Source organism: Macaca fascicularis, chromosome 2, assembly GCF_037993035.2.
Source record: "Macaca fascicularis isolate 582-1 chromosome 2, T2T-MFA8v1.1".
Lineage (NCBI taxonomy): Eukaryota > Metazoa > Chordata > Mammalia > Primates > Cercopithecidae > Macaca > Macaca fascicularis.
Genome location: NC_088376.1, coordinates 79427348 through 79451825, shown reverse-complemented (window position 1 = coordinate 79451825; position 24478 = coordinate 79427348). Strand labels below are relative to the sequence as shown.

Here is a 24478-nt window from a genome sequence, read left to right as displayed (position 1 = left end):
AAAGATGGCAGGCAAAGGAGGAAAAGAATGAAATATCTTCCAAATGCATTCAATCATTGAACAAGTGCTGTCAAAAATCACTAGATACTAGGAACTGAGGAATTGAGACTGAAGTGGTAGTGAAGGGCTGGGATATGGATGAAAAGGAAAAAGGTGGCTAGTCCCAGTCTTCAAGGTACTTAGTTGTTCATCACTCACTCACTCACTCGTTAATTTATTCATGCAGTATCTATTGAATACCTTGATATGGTTTGGCTCTGTGTCCCCACCCAAATCTCATCTAGAATTGTAACCCCCATGTGTCGAGGGAGGGCCCTGGTGGGAGGTGATTGGATCATGGGGGTGGTTTCCCCGTGCTGTTCTCATAATAGTGAGGGAGTTCTTACAAGATCCGATGGTTTAAAAGTGGCACTTGCCCCTTGTAAGAGGTGCCTTGCTTCCTCTTCATGGAAGCACCATGATTGTAAATTTCCTGAGGCCTCCCTAGCCATGTGGAACTGTGAGTCAATTAAACCTCTTTTGTTCATAAGTTACCCAGTCTCAGGTAGAATCTGTATACCAGTATAAGAATGGACTAATACATGCCTACAATTCAGTGTACCAGGGTGTATTATTTCATTTTCATGCTGCTGATAAAGACATACCCAAGACTGGGCAATTTACAAAAGAAAGAGGTTTATTGGACTTATAGTTCCTCATGGCTGGGGAGGCCTCACAATCATGGTAGAAGGTGAAAGGCACATCTCACATGGCAGCAGACAGGAGAACTTGTGCAGGGAAACTCCCCTTTTTAAAACCATCAGCTCTTGTTAGACTTATTCACTGTCATGAGAACAGCACAGGAAAGACCTGCCACATGATTCAGTTACCTCCCACTGGGTCCCTCCCACAACATACGGGAATTCAAGATGAGATTTGGGTGGGTGACACAACCAAACCATATCATTCCACCCCTGACCCCTTCTACATCTCATGCCGTCACATTTCAAAACGAATTATGTCTTCCCAACAGTCCCCCAAAGTCTTATCTCATTTCAGCATTGACTTAAAAGTCCACAGTCCAAAGTCTTATCTGAGACAAGGCAAGTCCTTTCTGTTTATGAAGTTGTAAAATCAAAAGCAAGTTAATTACTTCCTAGATACAATGAGAGTACAAGCATTGAGTAAATACAGTCATTCCAAATAGGAGAAATTGGCCAAAACAAAAGGGTTGTGGGTCCCACCCAAGTCCAAAATCCAACAGGACAGTCAAACCTTAAAGCTCCAAAACTATCTCCTTTGATTCCATGTCTCACATCTAGATCATGCTGAGGCAAGAGGTGGGTTCACATGGTCTTGGGCAGCTCCGCCCCTTTGGCTTTGCAGGGTACAGCCTCCCTTCTGGCTACTTTCATGGGCTCGTGTTAAGTGTCTGTGGCTTTTCCAGGTGCATGGTACAAGCTGTTGGTGGATCTACCGTTCTAGGGTCTGGAGGACAGTGGTCCTCTTCTCATAGCTCCACTAGGCAGTGCCCCAGTAGGGACTCTGTGTGGGAGTGCCAACTCCACATTTCTCTTCCACACTGCCCTAGCAAACTTCTGTCTGGGCATCCAGGCATTTCCATACATCTTCTGAAATCTCAGTGGAGGTTCTCAAACCTCATTTCTTGACTTCTGTGCACCCGCAGGCTCAGCACCCTGTGGAAGCTGCCAAGGCTTGGGAATTGCACTCTCTGAAGCCACAGCCCAAGCTCTATGTTGGTGCCTTTCAGCCATGGCTGGAGCAGCTGGGACACAGGGCACCAAGTCCCTAGGATGCACACAGCACGGGGACCCTGGGCCTGGCCCATGAAACCACTTTTTCCTCCTAGGCCTCTGGGCCTGTGATAGGAGGGGCTGCTGTGAAGACCTCTGACATGCCCTGGAGACATTTTCCCAATTGTCTTGGGGACTAACATTCAGAAATTTTGCCAATTTCTGCAGCCAGCTTGGATTTCTCCTCAGAAAATGGAATTTTCTGTCACATTGTCAGGCTGCAAATTTTGTGAACTTTTATGCTCTGCTTCCTTGTTAATACTGAATGCCTTTAACAGCAGCCAAGTCAGCTCTTGAATGCTTTGCTACTTAGAAATTTCTTCCACCAGATACCCTAAATCATCTTTCTCACGTTCAAAGTTCCACAAACCTCTAGGTCAGAAGCAAAATGCTGTCAATCTCTTTTTTGCTAAGACATAACAAAAGCCACCTTTGCTCCAGTTCCCAACAAGTTTCTCATCTCCATTTGAGACCAGCTCAGGCTGGATTTCACTGTCCATATCATTATGAGCATTTTGCTCAAAGCCATTAACAAGTCTCTAGGGAGTTCCAAACTGTCCCACATCTTTCTGTCTTCTTCTGAACCTCCAAACTGTTCCAACCTCTGCTTGTTACCCAGTTCCAAAGTCATTTCTACATTTTTGGGTATCTTTTTAGCAGCACCCCACTCTACTGGTACCAGTTTACTGTGTTAGTTTGTTTTCACGCTGCTGAAAAAAACATACTCCAGACTGGGCAATTTACAAAAGAAAGCAGTTTATTGGACTTACAGTTTCACATGGCTGGGGAGGCCTTACGATCATGGCAGAAGGTGAAAGGTACGTCTCACATGGCAGCAGACAAAGGAAGAGCACTTGAGCAGGGAAACTCCCCTTTTTAAAACCATCAGATCCCTTGAAACTTATTCACTCTCACAAGAACAGTACAGGAAAGACCTGCCCCATGATTCAATTATCTCCCACCGGGTCCCTCCCACAACATGTGAGAATTCAAGATGAGATTTGGGTGGGGACACAGCCAAAGCATATCACAGCGATACAATAATGAAATAAAGTAATTCAGAAATTCTCACCCCCAATCGACATTCTGTTCTTTTGTGATAGACAGGGAATTAATAAGTAAAAATCAAGTAGTCCACGATGATCCGCACTAAAGAGAAGAATAACGTAGGAAAGGAGACTGGAACTATTGAGGGCAGGAAGCTAGTTGCAATTTTAGACAGGATGTTCTCAGCGTGAACGCATCTTTCTAGTGAGGATCTGAAGGAAGTAAGGAAGCTAGTTGTTCAGATACCTGGAGAAAGAGCAGTGAGGCTCAAGGAAAGGCAGTAGGAGGGGCTGAGGGGAAAATGTGCCTGACATGTTCAGGCCTAACAGGGAGGCTGCTGGGGATGGGCAGGTTGAACGATGGGGTAAGGCCGTGTGAGGGCCTTGTGGGGTTTCACTCCCAATGTGGTGAGAAGCCACTGGGAGGTTTTGCCCCCCAGGCCTGGATCTTGAATGTGTAGGAAAGGGTTAATTAAAAATTAAATTCAGCCATAAATGATGAAGCTGACCCAAAAGATTCAATTTTATTGAAGGAATGAAACTGGAATTGAGTGAGAAGTAAAATCTGGGCTTCATGGTTTGGGAGTCATCTGTGAGAAGTTGTAGTTAAATTTTGAAGATGGATGCAGAATTCTGAGGAGACGTTTTTGAAGGAAACGAGAGGAGGAACCAAAGTCTGTGCCCTAGCGATGCTCTTCCCTGCTCCTGGGCACTGGAGGGAGAGTCCTGTGTGAGCCTTAAAATGGTAATAGTGGTCCACTTCCTTTTTCTTTTTATTGTTTTCTTTTATGGGGTTGTTTTCTAGGAGATCTCCAGTATTCTTTCGTAGACTTCTTATAAGGTAAAATTACGGAAGAAGGAAGGAAAAGTAACTGGAAGAATGTATGATGTTGACTTTGTGTTGACCCACCAACTCATTCTTTTATGGAGGAAAGAGGTGGGCAAGTGGCTGGCTTCTATGATTTAGAATTACAAGCAAAAACTGTTATATAAAGACTCTAATTTCTATGACGTTAGCCCTAAAGAAACCCTCAAGAGTATTAAAGTCTGAGACCTATATTAATTTCAATTTATTCTCCTTTTCGTATCATCTTTCTTACTATTATGCTTAAACATTCTTCAGTCACAGTTATCAAAAGCATACTTTGTTCATTTTAATTTTTGTTTTATATATAAGAAGATAGAGGTACTTGCAAATCTAAATGTTTTCACAAGTTGAATTGTGTGACTTTCATACCAAGCCTCTGTTGTTTGTTGTTTTTCAAAAATAAAACATTATGTTATAGCCAGGACCAAAACCAAAATTTCACAGGCTATTTCTTCTGCCAAAGAAACATTGCCCTCTCTTAGTTTAAGATGTCAAAACACTTAGCAATGTTTTCTGCCTAATTTTGGAATGTTGCTTTCTGATTCTGAATTGGAACAGTTTGCCCTGAAATTGCATAGATATGCATTTTGCCCATAAGTGAATGTATACAGCTGATTTCTCGTGTGACTTTCAGATGAAAGTCAGAGTTAAAATGGAAAATTGCTGTGGGAAGCTGGCACGTTTTTAAATTCCTGAGTGGTTTTGGGGGGAATAAAACCTCTTTCCATTCCGGGCTGCATGGAAAATATTAAACTCCTTTTAAGTAACTGGGAGATGAGATGAGTATTATGGATTTTCATCTTTTTCTCCTGAGTTCTTTTGATTCAAATCCTGTTCCTGTTGCAGTGTTATTCTGCATTAAAGATCTTGACTGCTGAGATTGAACCATTATTTTCTTACTTATTTTACCTTCAACTTGTTTGGTGCTATGAGAATATTCAATATATAGCTTTTTGTTGCAGAGATTTTAGCAGCATTAGTTCATCTTGACTGATGCCCTTGACTTCAGAGTATAAATAGAAAAATAGAGATAGGTGACAAGGATTGATTAGCTATCCTCATTCTAAGTGAAACAGTAAACCTAGCTAGATAAATCACAGCTCAAAAGCCTGGAGAATGCATGGTAAAAGAAATAAAGGTAGTGCATACATGTGTGTATGTGCTTAATAGTGAAGTTTTCTAAAAGAGGTACAAGCACAAAAATTCTGTCTGGTCTGTTCTACTGTCTTTCAGTTTTTATTTTTAAACACTTAAGGGTTTAAATAACCTATGGAATTATTATTTGCTTTTTCTTTTTTTTAAATAATTTTTTTAAGTAAAAGAAAACTGAGACCAATGTCATTGCCTTTTTAAGTCAGATATATGTGTGTGTATATACATCTGTGTGTGAGAGTGTGTGTATGTATGTATGTATATATGCACGTATATGCATATACACACATATTACTTTATTAGACTTTAATTGTAGGATTGGAAGGGCTCAGGGGAGATCACCTGATTTTTTTTCTCTGGCACTTTTAAGCTATTTAAGCATTTTAATAGTGTTTACTCTGTGCCAGGCAGTGTTCTAAGCACTTGATATATATGAACTCATTTAACTCTGACATTCAGCCAAAGAGATACATCTATTATTATCCCCACACACCATACAAGGAAATTGAGGTTCACAGAAGTTCAGCGTCTCACTCCATGAGAAATGAAGCTGGGATTTTAACCCAGGCATCAAGGCTGTGCCTTCAGCCCTTATATTAGCACCTGCCCCTCTCCCTCTCCTCCTCTTCTTTCTAGACTTTTCAGTTCAAAGGGTCAGTTTTTCACTCTGACTTCCCCTTTACCTGATGTGGTTTCTTCAGCCTATAGTTTAAGGCTTTTTCAGTTTGTTTTCCTTTATTCTTTTCTTGAACCTGGTGAAGAACAACCCTTCTCCACATCTCCATCCGTCACTGCTGCTCCATTCTTTCACCCTCCTCCTCCTTGGTTATATTCTCCAGCCTTCAAACCATTTCTGAATTCTTAAGTTATATTACATCAGGATTAGAAGCTGCTGTTATAATGATGGCTTGTCCAGTTCTGAGTAAGATAGTATTAATAGCACAATTAACCTCATAGTTTCTATATATATATATATATATATATATACTTGATTCCTGTTTGCCACATCTTTTTTCTCCTGTATTTGCAAAGATACATTCTTCTTGCATTAAGAGTTGCTATTAGTGATGCCATGCTGTGCAGTCATGAATATTTCTCAGCTTTTCCAAGACCTTTGAATTTTAACAATAATTCATAAACACGCTTGCCTTTCTGTGGACATTTTATAGGATTTATTGAGGTTATTTATGGAAGTTTATAACTGTGTCCTAGGATCTCCTGGCTCTTGAGACACACTGCTGTTAATATGTTGAATGTGTAAATTTCCATTTAGTGTGGAACTGTCAAAGACAGTTGTATGATTCAATTTGATAAATGGGTACTTTGGGCCAGCTGTCGGGGCATTATCTTTCCAACTGAATCCCAGGTAAGAGAATAAAGAATGGAATACCATCCTGCACCCAGCACTCTTCACCCATATCCCCCACACTCCCTCTCTACTTAGTTTCATCTAGCAGAACCTCCATTCTCTTACTGAAGATGAAATCATGCTGATGAGTTCTATCCTTCCTAAGCCAAAGATAATTATTACCTGATTATCTGGTACCACACAATATTAAGTTTGTAAAAGTGAGTTTACCTTGATTGCTGCTGCATTTTATTGAGTAAACAACAATTCCACCAGATTGTAATTTGCAAATTCAGCTTTTTTCCCCTCTATCTTTAACCTTCTACAATAATGTTTAACATTTAGTCTGAGGTGACTGGGGTGGGTAATGAACAGTCTGCCTTGTCTGTTTTTCTTGACTATGCTGCTGGGTTTTATTATTATTACAGGTGTTGCTAGGTTAGAATTATTTCCGCCTATACTGGGGACTTGCTGCTTTAGGATCTTGGAGAGTTCACCTGTTCCTTTCTTTGAAAACTTTGCATGATTGCTGAAATTCAGTCTATAATATGTCCATTAGTGCAATATTTTAACTGGCATATTTGTGCCCTTATAACTTTCTACCCAGACTGTGAGAACTTTGGCCAGTGGATTGGCGGTAAAGGGAGTGTTTTTCCTTCCAGCTGGGGAGCTTACGTGTTCCTAAGCATCCTATTCTTGCCTCTGTTTTATCATGATAGTATTGTAATTTAGCTCTTTCTCTATATGTCTCCCCCACCTCAAGGAAATTCTCAAAGACTGTGAGTGCACAGTCCAGGGCTTGGCTTCGTGATGTTCTATAGGGCTAATCTTACGCTCTCCCTTTTTTATTCCAAACTTAATTTAACATAGGGCTATTAGTTGTAATCCAAGGAACCTCTTAGTTTTGAAAGGATTTTAATGATTGTCCAAGGGGCTTATATTCCATACATGTACATGTTTGAAAAAATACTACTACTTAGCAGTGGACTCGCAACCAAACTTTTTGGAACACAACTGCTTTTAGCCCAGTTTTACACTTCTGTCCAGGTACATAGTAGAGATGCCATAAATACAGAGTTATATTGAATTCCTTTATAATAATAATGCAGGGGAAAAGGATTATCTGGTAGAGGAAGGGGATGAGGCAAGGATTATTGCAATGACAGCCTATGGATGAGGGAAAAGTTGAGATTGAGGTAGGCATGTCATCAGAGGACCACACCATACCAATTTGAGTGGTCACAGGCATTCTAGGAGTTAGAGCCGGAGATGTCAGCAGAGGTGTGAATAGAGGTAGGGCCTATGATGATAATAGATGGAGTCCTGAGAATGGAAGTTTTATATGGGATGACAAGGAAAGACACAGTATGGGGAGAAGGTGTAGAACTCAGGAGATAATGGCCAGCCTGGAAGGAGGACAGTGGTAGTTGGTTGTTGGCCACCATAGCAATGGAAAAAGGGCAAGAAGAGAGGCAATCCCTTAAGCAGCAAGGGGTTGTTGCAGGGATGGGGAAAGGGAGTGTTCTGGGACCCTGATGACTTTGGCAGCAGCCGGTAGTGTTGGGGCTGTTCTGTGAATTGTATATGGTCAACCAGTGATTGATGCTTACATTGTATGTAGTCATGGGGAACTTGTAACTGGCCAAAGAATGGAGTAACACGTTTGGCTTAGCTTGCCAAGAATGAGATCATATTTGACCATAATGCTGAACAAACAGGATTCAAAGGGTAGATCAGAATTTTAATTTACTCCGTTCTCCTCTCCTTCGGTAACTATTCAAACCATTCTGTGGAGCTGAGTTTTCTGTTCCTGGATGAAATCTTAGACAAACTTGTTTGCTTCACTAACTTCTCTCAGATTAAAAGCAAAAAATAGTTCAAAACTTGTATTCGTAAACACACAGTCTTGGTTCATTAATTGTTCTGCCTGGTCTAGTCCAGGACAGTTCATTCAAAGGTAAGGCTTCTCCCTCCTGTCCAGCTCCTGCTTGCTGTAGGTGTGGAGCCTGCAGTGGGAAGGAGAGTTGTGGTAGGCCTCTTCTCCCCAGTTCTCTCCCGAACACGTCTACTCTTCATCCCTACTCACCAGGCAACTCTGGATTCTTCAGAGTAGACTGGGTGGGGAGGAAGGATAAAGGGCAGAAACGTCTTACAGAACTGAACGTTGGTTTGCGCTGGGTTCTTCTGGCTGTGGCTGATGGTGAACCTGACTGGTTCTTTTGTGGACCCTTTTATAAATTCTTTGGAGGGTCCCTCCCTTCTCTGTTTCTGTGCTTCTCTAGTCTGTTTTCCTTGACATGGGAGGAGGAAGGAGATACAGCTCCTGTTTCATCCCAGTGGTATGCTGCTGAGGTCTCCTTATGGATCCAGACAGCCTTAATTCAGATGCAGATCATGTTGACTTTGTAGTCCTTAGGGAATATTTAGGAGAAAATACCCTTCTAGGGTCTGAGACAGAAGCCAGAGGTGGAAGTATAGATGGAGGGGTAACTGCTGTGCAGATGATGGTTGAAAGTCATGAGATTGAACAGGGTTGCCCAGGAAGACAGGAAAAAAAAATCTCAAAAAGACACTTGCATTTAGGAGGCCTAGAAGGAAAGGGCGCAGGCAAAGAAGGAGGAAGCATCATTCAGAGTACTGGCTTTAGAAAAGGGCAGGCTGGATGGGAGTCAGCCCAGAATTATGCCTATTAATATGTCTGTTCTTTACCTGGAAAGGGGAACTTAAAATACAGATGGTTTTATTTAAATTGTGTAAGGACTCTACACCATTTTCTTCCTGTTGTAGAAATTGATGTTAATTTTACTTTTAAATTTCTAATTCTTTGAAGACAAAAACTTTAACTCTTTTTTTTCCAGTTGTTTATGAACACAGATCAAGATTAGAGAAATCCTTGCAAAAGGAAAGACTTGAACATAAAAAAGCAAAAGAAGGTAAGTAAATAAATACTTTGTGTTCTGTTTTTCCAGTACTCTTCTTTGACGTATCGTATACTTGGTTTACTATTTTTTTTTTTTTTTTTGGCTAAGATATTTCTCAAATCAACCCAAAGTCAGATAGGTGGACAGAGAAAAACATGTCAAGTAATATGTTATGCATTGTGCAATAATCCTTATACAGGATTGGATTTAGAATATTCTATTGAGTTTATGCCACCATGTGATAGCTCATATATTGGTTATACTTATTATTTCAGGAATAACATATAATTTTTCATCTGAGTATTAAACAGGTATATTACTTACACCTGGAACTTCTGTCCACAGATATCCAGGGGGCGGGGGGCGGGGGAAATTAACAGCATGCATTGTCCAGAATATGACAAATTTTATACACACACGCATGTATGTATACCGTAATGAATTGATCCCATTGTCCATTATATTTTAAGTTATGCACCTGTTTTTTACCTTGTGAAAGTTTTTATTGACACATCACTTGATTCAGTTTGAAAGTTAACATTTAGGTCAGCCACTAGGCAATGCTGTCAGTTTTTAATCGGAATTTTTCCATAAAACACAGGCCTTATACAGCTGATGATTTGAAGTTATCTGCATTCTGATATTTATTTATTCATGTTTTATGATACGTCTTGAAATTTAAGTGAAGTATTCTGTCTGCCTACCTTGGTGGGAAGGAAGAGGATAGCAGAGGAGGGGCAGTATTGGTTAGGACCTTTTACTTGGATTGAGCCTGTGTGAAGAATAGAAATTCAGCATCATTAAAATGTTTTGATAAGGTTTGGATTCTCCTTGTCTTCAAATGCAGAGTGATTTTATAGAGCCATCTAGTGGATAATAAAGTTTTCAAAGCATTAAAGATGGCTTGGCTGGCTCGATGTCTGTTTTCAGGAACTGAATGATTTTAGTGTGCCATCTAGTGGATAGCGATAAATCACCTCTGTCTTCAGATGTGCTCCATTTTTTCCCTCCTAAATTTCAAGGAGAGTTATCACAGAGATATTTTAAAAGCACTTTTAATCTATTGGCTATAATTTGGATTTTGAGGATGCAAGATTTACAGCTGTAAGGTAAAGAGGAAGATGTATGTTTTTTGCAATTCTTTCTAAACCAGTGAGAGCCAAATAAAGTATGTAAATCACCAAGTAGATTGTTTTAAACCTAAAACACTTTTGCAAGCCTGAGTAAAATTTGCCTTTATTTCTTTAGATGTTTAGAATCTGTATAGTGAATTATCACTGTTTTTTTCCATCTTGTATTTTCTAGATTTTCTTGTTTATAAGTTAGAAGCACAAGAAACATTAAATAAAGGAAGGGTAAGTTTTGGGGGTTTTTTTGTTGTTTTCCTTAATTTGTTTTCATAAAACTTGAAAGAGAGAGAAATATAGGTGCAAACTTACTTTGTTGATCCTTGGGGTTATCGGACTGACATACTTTTTATTTATTTGTATTTTTTGGCTGCCAAAACATTCTAAGAGGAAGACTTTAAAAATTGTTTTAAAACTTACCTTTACTTATCACATTATTGATAATAGGGATAAACTGGGAATAACCTTAATGTTCAACTATAAAAAGAATATTATTTCATTTATTTGTTTGCGGTCTCTCTTTTTTATAAAATATAAGATTTATTTCAGTTTGCCTTCACATGTGTAGCATCCAACACAGGACCTGGCCTAGAGTTTGCATTTAAGAACATTTGTGGAATGGGTGAAGGGATGAATGATATTGGCATTTAAAAACATTTTAAAGTCCAAATTAACTGGGTAAAAGCTAGTCTTTTTCTTACTCTGAGAAAAGTATATAAGCATTAATTGAAAAACATTGATATTTTGGGGTATTAAAACTAAGAAGAAGCCAAGCGAGTTGGCTCACTTCTGTAATCCCGAAACTTTGGGAGGCTGAGGCAGGGGGATTGCCTGAGATCAGGAGTTTGAGACCAGCCTGTGCAAAATAGCAAGACTTCAAAGTACAAAATATTAGTTGGACGTGATGGTACACATGCCTCTATTCCCAGCTACTTGAGAGCTGAGGCAGACGATCACTTGAGCTTAGGAGTTTAAAACTTCAATGAGCTACGATCCCACCACTGTACTCCAGCCTGGGCAACAGGCCAGACCCTATCTCAAAATAAAAAAACTGAGAAGAGTCACTTCCTTTGGTAGCCCAGGAGGCCATCAGCTTTCAACTCTTACTTGCTTTTAAAAGCACTAACCAAAACTGTGTGCACTTGTAATTTCCTTACAAATTAAAGCAGTAAAGTGAGGTAGCAAAAATGCAGTTCATTTTAGAAGTTATAAAAATATGAAAAAATGGCATGAGTGTATACTTGTGCTGGCAGGGTAAAGTGAGGGATATGGTACCTAAACATAAACAACATAGCATAGGGAGGGAGAACAATCAGGTGTCTTTTGCATACTGACTGGTTATGGCTACCCGGGACTCTCGGGTCCATATGTGAAGATGTCCCTCAGGAACACAAAGATATACTCCTGGAACCTGCAGCTCAGGACATGTAGTTAAGCCAGAGACTTAGGCTCAAGTTTCAATCCTGGGTCTGCTACTTAATGAAATGTTTGCTCTTGGCGGGTTCCTAATCTTTACTCAGTTTCTCACTCTGTAAAATAGAGCCTCACTGGGGTAAAATCATGTATGTAGAATTTCTTACCCGCTGAAGTTCAGGGTAAGACAGTGCGTTTTCTCTTCCCCCTTAAAGGCATGCTCAGCTTGTGAGGCCCGCTCCTCATTGGTTTATTTCTTCTTCCCTCTTACCTCAAGCACCCAGCACATATAGTAGCCCTGCGCAGTGACTCGGTGACTCTGTGTCGCAGGACAAGTTCGTGTGTCTGGGCTCCAGTTCTTCTGAATATGAAAGTGGAAGGAAATCATCTCTAAGGGCTCTGTCAAGCTACCATTTTATGATTTCATATCCTGCTTTTTTATTCTAAAATCTAGCAAACTAAGGGGAATGTTAAAACTTCATTTCTCTGTTAAATCGATGGCTCCAGCGACATCTTGGTTCAAGTGTAGAATTCATTTTACTGTAGGCAAGTGAAATAAATGAAGTTATATTTTAAAGTACTTTAAGCTGTGTTTAACACAAGAGAGCCATATTTATCTTTGTGCTTTCTTTTTTTTTATTTACAGCAAGATTCCAATAGCAGATACAGTGCACTGAATGTCCAACATCAGATGTTGAAAGTGAGTAATCTAAAGTTGTTATTTATGAATAAAAGAAAGGATTAACTAATACTTGAACTGACTATTGGCCTTTAAAGTGATTAAAGATAAAGTTTCCAGAAGTTGATTTGTATCGTAATGTGGCATATTAAAATCATATTTGGCTAAAAATTATATATAGTTGTAATGGCTCATCATATTTATCACTCGATTACATAGAACATTTTAAAATTATTACATATTTTCTTATAAATCAGGCTCTTGGTTACCTCATTTTTAATTTTCTTCTTCTCTCTATCCATTAGGGTTTTATGTTCATTTACTTTCTCACAGTGGTTTTCCTTAGACATTTTCTTTTATCTTACACAGACTGGAGGCTGTAGAACTATTAAAATGCTTCCTTCTTGTTACTAATATTTAATAAATGTCCTTTTACTTACCACGGGAACATAATTTATTATTTAAAGATTCTCCTTCCTTGGTCCTTGAGTAAAACTCATTATTGTGTGTCAGGAAGAGAATCATTGTTTCTGTCAAGCTGGAAGAGACAGGCAGCGTGCAGTTATGCCCTTCGCAGCATGCAGATCATGCCAGCATCTCCACCCCACCAGGCCTCCACCTCGCTTTCTGTTTGCTCTTGTCTTTCCCTCTAATATCGGTAGGGCATGCACTTTTTATTGAAACCGGAATCTTTTCTTATTATCAAGAGAGCAGTAAATGAATTAAAGCAAAGCGTGCTTTCACATTAAGCACTTGGAGACTATAGCGTTTATCTGGATCATGATTACATTGTAGGATTATAATCAGAAATAAGGTAAATAAAAGTCAATTCTCTAAACAGTTGATTACTATTTCCAAAGGGAAAAGTCTCATTTACTCTCTCTCTTTTAAACTGAGTTACCAGAAAGGCTGAAATACCAAAAAAGAAAAATTAAAGGCATTGCTGGGAAAACATCAGATCAAAAGAGGAAATCCATAATACCCAGGGAGGGATAATTTTGCCATTAGCCTTACCTTGTTTCCACAGTAATTTGTGTCCCTGGGAATTTTCCCACATTTTTCCCTTTTCCATCTCTCATGCTAACTTCTTAAAAATTAAGAGGAAAATTATCTTTGGCTGTGATCCCAACTGTTCATTTGAAATCCAGGGTAAATGGAGGGAAGCTGCACAAATTAAAGCAACTTGAGAAAAACGAAGCCTATTTCTTCATTTGTTCATGCTTTCTTGCTTTCATTTGTTTTTGTTTACTGTGCTGTCAAGAAATAAACTCTCATATACTTCAGAGAATGTATATTTCTACTCAAGTTTTCATCTTTGCAGAGCCAACACGAGGAGCTAAAGAAACAGCACAGTGACTTGGAAGAGGAACATCGCAAACAAGGGGAAGACTTCAGTAGAACATTTAATGACCATAAGCAAAAATACTTGCAGCTGCAGCAAGAAAAAGAACAAGAACTTTCTAAGCTAAAAGGTATTTGGAAATCTAATTAGCTAGTTTATCTCTACATAAGTACTGATATTAATGTTTCAGTGCAACTGTAGACTGTTGTTTTGAGTGGTGATTGATAGACATTTATCTTGTGGTCCTTTACCAGCCACTTTTTCTTTGTAACATTTCACATGTGTCTTCATCTGTTTGGGTTTGTTTAGGGAAACAGAATAGACTATGTAGTGTATTCTGTTATATCGTAGATTATTCTGTTGTATCTCAGTGGGGCACGTGGCCCTGTTGAGTAAGACAATTTTTCTCTTAACTGAGTTGTGAGACTCTGATCCTTACCCACTAAATGCTATAATGTTTAGCATTTAGCATCTCTGATCCTTACCCACTAAATGCTATAATGTTTCTCAGTTACTGCCACAATCAAAACTTGCTCCATATATTTCTAAAAATCTCCAAGGGAGCAGAGACTTGCTGTTGATTGCCAATAGTAACTGAAAAAAGCTCAAGTTCTACAGTCAGACTGCACAGGTGAATCTTGGCTTCTTTACTAGCTGTGTGACCATGGGTTAGGTTGTGTGACAACTGTGGGCTTCATTGTCTTACCTGTAAAACTGGGATAATCATAAAAATATCAACCTTGTGGAACTGGTGTGAGAAATAATTTACATAAAGCATCTAGAATCGTTGCTCATAAATTTGCTACCCATCAACATCTGTGTCAGGTATTTTCATAGTAATATGGAACAAAATATATCACTTTTCTGAGTGCATGTGAGTCCTGGAGAAAGAAACCAGTGCATTCTACAATGAAATATTTAGGTGAACTCCAGATTAATCACAAGACACACGTCATCTTCCCCACTTTCTACTGGGCACGGTGGCTCACGCCTATAATCCTAGCACTTAGGCGGGCAGATCACTTGAGGTCAGGAGTTAAAGACCAGCCTGGCCAACATGACAAAACTCCGTCTATACTAAAAATACAAAAATTAGCCGGGCATGGTGGCGCATGCCTGTAATCTCAGCTATTTGGGAGGCCAAGGCAGGAGAATCGCTTGAACCCAGGAGATGGAGGTTCTTTCAGTGAGCCAAGATTGCACTAAAATTAAATGCATTGCTGGGGCATTGCACTGCACTCTGACCTGGGCGACAGAGAGAGACTGTCCAAAAAAAAAAAAAAAAAAAGGGTGCTAAATGAGTTTAAAGTGAGATAATTGGTTTTCAGAGGCGTATGGTGCGTGCAAAAACAGTGGTCAAGTCCAAATAATGTTTGTAGTTTAGTTCATTGTAGTGACCCAGTTTCCTGGTTTTGGTAATGTACTATATTTATATAAGATGTCATCATGATGGGAAGCTGGGTATTGGGTCCTTAGGACCACTCTATACGTTTTTTGCAATGTTTCTCTATAAGCATTTCAAAAGAAGTAAGTTACAACAAAAAGACATGCAGGAGTTAGTCTTGAGGCAGTACTACAAAGGGTTAAGGGTCTATGCTTTCTGATTATTTTTATGTATCTTTAAAATTTTAAATTACTTTAAAAAATTTGACTGAAATGCTGAAGGTTTGTTTTTAATTTGTGAAGAGATTCAAATCTGAATACACCTACCCATTACATTTTATTCCTAAGGGTTTGCTTATTAACATAAACATCTCATATTTAATTCCTAGGTAACGAAAATTCCTTATCTTTTGTCTATAATGCAAAAGTTACTTAAAAGCATTTAAAGTACTGAACCAGAATGGATTGAGATGTCCAGCTAAAAACATGCTACATCCCAATACAATTTTTGTTGATTTTGAATATTATGTTGTCTGAGTTCAAAGTAAATTCTAAAATAAGTTATAGGTGGCTTTAGATATGAAAATAATAGAAACAGAATCCTGGAAGTTTCAAGACTTTATGTGTGATCCTTCTTTTTCTAAAATAGAAACTGTATACAATTTGAGAGAAGAGAATAGACAACTAAGGAAAGCACACCAAGACATACATACACAGCTTCAAGATGTCAAGGTAAAAGCCCAACGTTTCAGTATTTAGTGTTTGTCTGCTGTACTTGGTAGAATGACTTTAAAAGTCATTCCCTAATTGGCCTGCTTTAAAATCCACATTGTTGTTGTGGGCTTTGCATTAACTAGAGTGTACCTAATATTTTTACCACTTCAGCATTGTAAGCTAAAAGATGTTCTGAAAATCTAAATGTTCTCATTAATACTGAAATTATTATCATGCTAAATAGTTACATTTTAATAAGCTTTTTATTTATAAAAGTTTACTAATAATGAGAGGTTTGTTTATTTGGTTTTGATTTAATTATAAATAAATGATTATGGTATTTGGGTAGCACATTTTAGATTTTGGAATACTACATAAAGTGTGGTGTTCTCTCTACAATGATTTTTAAACTTAACACATGCTGCTACAACAACAAATAAATAAGCAAGTAACGTTTGGGTAGCCATATCACGATCAGCCAAAGAAGAATTTGTCATAGAATGTTAAAGCTCAACATGTAAAATTCTTTTTTGTGTAGCAACAACATAAGAATTTACTCTCGGAGCATGAACAACTTGTAGTGACTTTGGAAGACCACAAGAGTGCACTAGCTGCTGCACAGGTTAGAAGGGTAGCAGCCTCTGTGGGTTCTTTTTACAAGTCTGCTTAACATTTCTCAATTCCTTTATGCATGTAGTCTCTTACAAGCCAATCTTCAGTGAGTTCCTTAGGACAGAGCTATCCTAATCCTGAGAACCATGCATGCTTTCAAAGTTCAGTTAATAAAACATTAAATAAACTTTTGATTATTTTTTGCACTGGTTGTGCAGTACATTTATGATCATTTCTTTTCACTCCAGTCCCTACATGCAGTAGTCTCATACTTGTTTAAATCACAGAAATGATCTCACATATATGGTCTTTTGCAACTACCTGGTCTGTGTTGACTCTTGGTGTTGTATCTGTAGGATTTTATGCTGCTAGCTACCGAAATAAACTGTTGTCAGACTTTTTCTTCTGTGTCTGCCTTGCTCCCAGCATTCTAGCCTGCACACCCTCCTTTTGGAACGAGGCTTATGTGTTGTTGGTCAAATTACAGAAAAGAAGAAGAGTCAACAGAGAAGGAAAAATAAGAGTCATAAGCTCCATTTGTTCAAACCTAGAACAGCCCCTGGCACAAGGCAGGCCCTCAGTATATATTTACTGAATGAACAGGGGAACAAATACAAGTGTTGGAGAGCTTATTAAAGCCATTTCATGCTAAGTGTTATGCGGCTTTCTAGTAGAAGCAAGGAGACAGGAATGGCTAGTTTAGTTGCTGCTATAAACTAGATCTTCACTTTTATTCCTACTGGAGGAATTATGATAAAAGAGCAAAGGTAAACTATCTGTGCTCATCAGGAAATCCATGTTGGTTTTCTTTTCTTTATAAAATTATTAAAAGGTAAAATTTTCTGTCCCTGACCCATCTCAGAGGCTGTAGCATCTGTGTTTGTGAGATTCCTTTTCTAGACAGTCATTGATTAGGTATCTCCTCCTAACCTGTAGTTGTGTAGTGATTTTTTTACATGTGTATGAATGAAATTGACATCCTGGATCATTTCATTTCACATCTTTTTTATAAAAAATTTTGTCAAGTGTTATTTTATATAGGCTGTTCTTACTATAAATGTGACAAACTGATTTGAGTGCTCTGTGTGCTGTAATGGCCATAAATGTTAGACTGAGCAACAATTTGAAAATCCATAAAAAGATAAGTAAAATCATTTATTTGATGACCAAAACCAAATTCTGGAGTAGCACCCTGACAATATTACTGACAGGGTTTTATAATAGAAAAAAAAAATTTGGCCGGGCACGGTGGCTCATGCGTGTAATCCCAGCACTTTGGGAGGCTGAGGCGGGCAGATCACCTGAGGTCAGGAGTTTGAGACCAGCCTGGCCAACATGGTGAAACCCCGTCTCTACTAAAAATACAACAATTAGCCAGGCATGGTGGTGTGCGCCTGTAATCTCAGCTACCCAGGAGGCTGAGACAGAGTCACTGGAACCCAGCGGGGCAGAGGCTGCAGTGAGCCGAGATTGCACCACTGTGCTCCAGCCTGGGTGACAGAGCAAGACTCCATCTCAAAAAAAAAAAAAATTTCTTTTTAACTTAACCTATGGTTATAATATTCTCTTTATTGAAATATCTGTTTTTGGGAGAATGCTGAAGGTTTGTCCTGCCTTAAAAAAAGGTGTCAGAACTAGGTGCAGTCCTTAATTAGAGTCATACGTGTTAGTCACTTGGGACTGCTATAACAAAACACCCTAGACTGGGTGGCTTGTAAACTATGGAAATGTATTTCTCACAGTTCTGGAGGCTGGAAGTCCTAGATCAGGGTGCCAGCATGGTCAGACTCTGGTGAGGGCCCTGTTCTTCGAGGTTGCAGACTGTTGAATTCTCCTTGTATCTTCACATGGCAGAAAGTAGACCAAGAAAACTCTCCTGGATCCCTTTACAAGGGCTCTAATCCCATTCTGGAGGGCTTCACCCTTGTGACCTCATTACCTCCCAAAGGCCCTGCCTCCCGATCCATCACATTGGAGCTTTGGATTTTAACATATGAATTTTGAGAGGACACAAACATTCAGTCTGTAACACTGTATTAAGACTTACCCCAAATCTCCTTAAAAAAACAAATACTGTTTCAGGCACCTGCATTTCTCATGTAAATCATCTTAGGAGATTCTGCCTTGACACCTTGATTTTTAAACGTAGTTGAGCATTTTATTTAATCCTCACAACCTTGTGAGTTATATAATATTGTACCCTTTTATAACTAAATAAACTGAGATGAAAAGGGGAGTAAAGTAGCGGCCCAAAATCAATGACCAGAACCGAGGCTGAAGTTCACGTTATCCTGACTTTGAAATCACGCTCAACTCTTAAGTGGTATTTTTTTTGAGACTTCCTGCATCACAGGTACCTGGGCTTTGCCCTAGACCTGTTGAATTATAATTTCAAGAGTAGGGGACCAGGAGCCTGCATTTTTAATATGGTCCCTAATTGTGCAACACACAATTACTGCCTTCAAAGATTATGTATCTAGGAGAAAGAAGGAGTAGAATTAAGTTTTGTGTATTGCTCCATATTTATCTTAAAATATTAAAAGCATTGCTATGTGGATGTCATTTATTTTTTACCACGAAAGTTGGTTTGCAAATATTTAGATTTCTCAGATAAAAGCCATTGCTAGTCATATGGTGCAGTTTTGTACAAAATTATTAAAAGGCAGTGCCCTGGGAATTATTTAGCAAGCAGACTTCATTACCCTAGTGTACATTAGAAAAAAGCAAAAAAGCACCTCTGTCAGGGTGGAAGAGCAGTGTGCCATGCTGCATAGCCATGGCAGCAGGAATGCTGGTGGGTTCTGGCCCCACTCACCTGCTGTGCCCCGCACACTGAGGAGGTGGCCCTGTCTGGGAAGCTTGTTGAGAAAAAGACTTCTGTGTTCTCTGCGTGTGTTTATATGTCTGTTTACACACATGATATTTGTTTTCAGGATAACAGTATTGGTGTATAAATGAGCAAAGTATACACAGTGTCTCTTGATTTTGTTAATTAATTTATTTTTTTCTAATTTTCTAGCTCCTTATATTAAAAATATTACACAGATATCCACACATCCCACCCCATATACACACAGATGCAGCTGTATGAGCAGATTCTAGTCCTATACCTATGTTAGTACCTTTGTCACTTTAGAAGAAAAGATCATTCAGAATCGAGGATAAAAATCCAGTCTGTATCACAGCTGTGCCACTGTTTTCCAGAAACCACTGAGCACAGTGTAGGAAACATTCTGGCAAATAAGGGATTCTATCTGAGCACGAATTAACTAAGGGGGAAAATGGTGGCCTGAGTAATTTATACGTGTGTGTGTGTGTGTGTGTATGTGCGTGGTTGTATTTAAAATTTATTTTAAACCTGTGACTCCTTTCTGCTGAAAGATTTTACTCAGATCATATTGGTAAAAAGTATCTGCACTTGTATTTTTATTATTGTGTGAGTTTTTAATGGATTTTTTAATATGATAAAACATCACATGGCGGTCTTACTTTTAATAGTGATATTTATATTAGTAAGTTATTTACAAAAGTTCTGACTTCAGTGTAGTATGGGAAACTAACATCTGTCTTAGACATTTTTTCTGTTTCCTTCAGCTCTATTTCTAATTTGCATGTGCTCAAAAATGATTAACATGCCCAAGTAAGAATAGTTAATGCATGGAAACAATCTGCCTGTTTTTCTAACTTGTATTTAGGTACAATATTTTTGTCTAGTTTTACAGTGTACCCAAATGCCCATCTATGAATGGGCATTCATAGAGTCCCTCCTCAAATTGTGCAATTTGTATCCAATTGTGCAATTTATATGCAGACTCAAGTTGCAGAATATAAACAACTGAAAGATACTCTGAATAGGATTCCAAGCCTTCGAAAACCTGATCCAGCAGAACAGCAAAATGTGACCCAGGTGGCACATTCTCCACAAGGTTACAACACAGCAAGGGAGAAGCCAACCCGAGAGGTACAGGAGGTAAGAGGCATGAACTGGTAATCTATGGTTAGGTCACTTTCTCTGTCAAGCTGCCAAGAGGGTACCTGCTGTTAATATTGCCAGCTTTTCTCAGAGAGCAGTAGTTCTCAAATTTTGGTGTATACCAGAATCATCAGTAGGGCTTGATACAACACAGATTACTGGGCCCCAGGCCCAGAGTTTCTGATTTAGTTAATTTGGAGTGAGGCCTAAAGATTTGCATTTCTAACTGATTCAGCTGGTCTGAGTAGCACACTTTGAGAACTGCTGCTAGTGTTTTCTTTTCTTTTTTTTTTTTTACCCCGAGATGGAGTCTTGCTGCATCGCCTAGGCTGGAGTGCAGTGGTGCAATCTTGGCTCACTGCAACTTGTGCCTCCCAGGTTCAAGCAGTTCTCCCTGCCTCAGCCTCCTGAGTAGCTGGGATTACAGGCGCCCACCACCATACCTGGCTAATTTTTGTATTTTTAGTAGAGATGGGGTTTTGCCATGTTGGCCAGGCTGGTCTTGAACTCCTGACCTCAGGTGATCCGCCTGCCTCGGCCTCCCAAAGTGCTGGGATTACAGGTGTGAGCCACCGCGCCCGGCCACTGCTAGTATTTTCTGAGAAAGACTTTAATGTCTTTGTCTTTATTCATGTAGGTTTATTTGTCTTCAAGGAGCTGTAGTATCTGAGTTTTTCAAGGTTGGGGATTTTGAGGGGGGTTAAGGTGAGAAGGTTAAATGATCATGAGGATTTTATGTGATAGTCAACCCGCTCAAATATTAAAGTTAGTAATATATTTGAACTTGGAGCAGTGCTAGGTCTACACAGAGCGTGTCAAAATTTGAATTAAATGACCTGTTTGACACTCCCCCAGTATGAGTGCTAGTCAAGTATTACACTTTTTTATATTCTTGTTCTTTATAAAAATTAAGCCTTACTTAAGAATATCTCATAAGTGAGACATCAGAAGTAGTTACCATTATCATTAATTTCTACAAAATTTTTTTTCAATCATCTGTAATAAAAAATAGGCAAATATGGTTATCTTTCTGACAAAGTGGTTGTTTTAAATTTTTTAAGTTCAGGGGTGCGTGAGCAGGTTTGTTATGTAGGTAAACTGTCATGGGAGTTTGTTGTAAAGATTATTTTATCACCCAGCTATTTAGCCTAGTACCCATTAATTATATTCCTGTTCCTCTCCCTCCACCCTCTGATAGACCCTCCAACCTCTGATAGTATTCCATGGTGTATATGTATCACATTTTTCTTTATTGAAGTCTATAATTGATGGGCATTTAGGTTGATTCCATGTCTTTACTGCTGTGAATAGTGTTGCAACGGACATACACATGCATGTGTCTTTATAGTAGAGTGATTTCTATTCCTCTGGGCATATACTCAGTAATGGGATTGCTGAGTCAAATGGTATTTATATCTTTAGGTCTTGGAGCAGTCTCCACACTGTCTTTCATGATGGTTGAACTAATTTACACTCCCACCAACAGTGTATTAGCACTCCTTTTTCTTCATAACCTTGCCAGAATCTGTAATTTTTGACTTTTTAATAATAGCTCTTCTGATTGGTGTGAGATAATATCTCATTGTGGTTTTGATTTGCATTTCTCTAATGATCAGTGATGTTGAACTTTTTTTTTTCATATGATTATTGGCCACATATATGTTTGTGTTAGTCCGTTTTCATGCTGCTGATAAAGACATACCTGAGACTGGGTAATTTAAAAAAGAAAGAAGTTTAATTGGACTTACAGTTCCATGTGACTGGGGAAGCCTCACAATCATGGTGGAAAGCAAGGAGGAGCAAGTCCCATCTTACATGGATGGCAGCAGGCAGAGAGAGTGAGCTTGTGCAGGGTAACTCCTCTTTTTAAAATGGTCAGATCTTGTGAGACTTATTCACTATTGCGAGAGCAGCATGGGAAAGACGTGACCCTATTGACTGAGTTACCTCCAACCGGGTTCCTCCCACAACATGTGGGAATTCAAGATGAGATTTGGGTGGGGACACAGCCAAACCATATCAGTGTCTTCTTTTGAAAAGTGTCTGTTCATGTCCTTGGCTCACAAAGTGGTTTCTAACATTAAAGAGAAGACTGAGAAAACTTTCCACCAAGTTATGGTAATAATTAAATTGATGTTCAGGGTATTCCTTCAACAGACAGGTTCAATATCCTCATGGACTTTTGTTCTTTCTCAGGCTCTTATGTTAATGACTAAAGAAAGCGTGACCAGATCACTGGCCTGGTAGTTGGTTCTATTCTCTGCTCTTGTCAGACTACCAGTTTACTGGATTAATCTTCCAGTGACTCAGAGCTTCAGTTTTTCCAACTCTGAGATGGAGATAGAAGTTATCTGCAGTAACCTTCCTTGCTAGGATCTTGTGAAGATAAATGACAAGTGTTTGAAAGTACTTAGAGCTCTTTAGAGAAATATTTTTCTGTAAAGCTGGGACAGTATTAAGTCAAACTGGCCAGATATGTGAGGATGTCGCTAGAATGTGCAACTCCAGTTGTCCTCAAATGTCTGAGAAAGGACTTTTCTCTCCAGTTTATTAATACAGTCTAGTGTCTCACATTTGATAATTATATCTCTGCTAATTTAAGAATAGGGTTTCACCATTTGTTTCAATTTTGGGAGAGCAATCTGACCAAAGAAGGTTTTTTTGTTTGTTTGTTTGTTTTGGTTTGGTTTTTTTTCCCCTGATCCTGAAGGTTAAAGAGAGAAAAAAAAAAGTGACATTTGTTTCTGTTGATACTTTATTCTCTTTCTTCCTCACTTTCTAGGTAGTGCAGATCATATGGAGATCGCTGAAACTTATAGGGAGAACTGATTTGAGTCAACTAATTTTAGAGGAGGGATATTCTGAAAAGACGTTTCTTTTTTTTTTTTTTCTCCTCAGGGTTTTCAATATTAGCAATAAAAATATTTACAAAAGACTCCTGCTGGTTTGCAAAGAAGAATTACTACTTTAATACATTAAAAATATTTTACTGTGTCTTGTTTAACAGGCACTATGTTGAACTAACATGGATGTTCATTAGTAATGGCATTCTTTTTTAAATTAGTAAACCAAACTAATAAAAACTAAACCCAACTCCTCAATTTTATCTTACCCTTCTCTTTTCAAATAGTTATTGAAAACAAAATTTACATTGAAGAAAATTATGTAAACATTTCATCACTTGAAGCTTTTTATTCTAAGGGAAAATAGGAATTAGTTTACTTCTGAGATATTGGTTACATGGAGGTTTTATTTTCCAGGTTATTTACTGTATTCTTCACAGATGAAGCTTTGCTTATATTATCTATTTTATAAGTGAGATTACATAGTAAGAAAATTAAGTGACTCCATTGCAGCCATAAAGCCAGGACTGTATATATTTCTAGACACCTTCTTATGTTGTAGCTGCATGCCCCATAGACATGGAAATAAAGAAATTATATCATTACTTTTGAAATGGAAGAGTGTCATTCCCAGTGATGTGCTTGGCCTAGGTGTCTCGAAATAGTGATGTGTGGCAGAACCATGAAGCAATTCCTGGAAGAGCAGAAGACACAAAACTCTATGCTACCACCCATAAGGAGACAGAATTTCAGGCTCCCCCAGAACCAGTCCAACAAGAAGTGGAACGCAGAGAGCCTGAGGAGCATCAGGTAGAAGAGGAGCACAGAAAGGCCCTGGAGGAGGAAGAAATGGAGCAGGTCGGGCAGGCAGAACATCTTGAGGAGGAACACGATCCATCACCAGAGGAGCAGGATCGGGAGTGGAAAGAGCAGCATGAGCAGCGAGAAGCAGCCAACCTCCTGGAAGGCCACGCGCGTGCTGAGGTATGAGGTCACCCGCTTCTGGTATGGTATACTGGGATGGAAAACCTGGTGTTATTTTTACATGTTAAGGTAATATATCACAATCTCTAAAATAAAAATGTGAGTGATTCTACTAAACATTATGTGCTCATATTTAAGTTTTCTCTTGTAATGTTAATAGCAGAGCTATTTGCATACCTCGGAAAGGTGATTGGTGATCAGAGAGCACAACTGTTGTACATGTGCATTCTTCTTTTTGTCAGTTGTATACAGTCAGAGATTCATTCTCACATCACCTTAA

At 38.8% G+C, this 24478-nt stretch overlaps 1 protein-coding gene across 10 annotated transcripts in view; it reads left to right on the top strand.

Annotated features, from left to right (window-relative positions):
* GOLIM4 (golgi integral membrane protein 4) overlaps positions 1 to 24478 on the top strand; it is an 85457-nt gene that overhangs the window by 43046 nt on the left and 17933 nt on the right. For 4 of the 10 annotated variants that reach the window (XM_045386659.3, XM_045386658.3, XM_074033735.1 and 1 more), the window contains exons 2-9: positions 9066 to 9140; positions 10434 to 10483; positions 12315 to 12368; positions 13669 to 13819; positions 15722 to 15804; positions 16325 to 16408; positions 20210 to 20368; positions 23866 to 24198. In XM_045386659.3, coding sequence (XP_045242594.2) covers positions 9066 to 9140; positions 10434 to 10483; positions 12315 to 12368; positions 13669 to 13819; positions 15722 to 15804; positions 16325 to 16408; positions 20210 to 20368; positions 23866 to 24198 — 989 coding nt within the window. The remainder of the gene's footprint in view (positions 1 to 9065; positions 9141 to 10433; positions 10484 to 12314; positions 12369 to 13668; positions 13820 to 15721; positions 15805 to 16324; positions 16409 to 20209; positions 20369 to 23865; positions 24199 to 24478) is intronic. The other 6 variants (XM_045386661.3, XM_045386660.3, XM_074033737.1 and 3 more) reach the window with 2 other exon arrangements.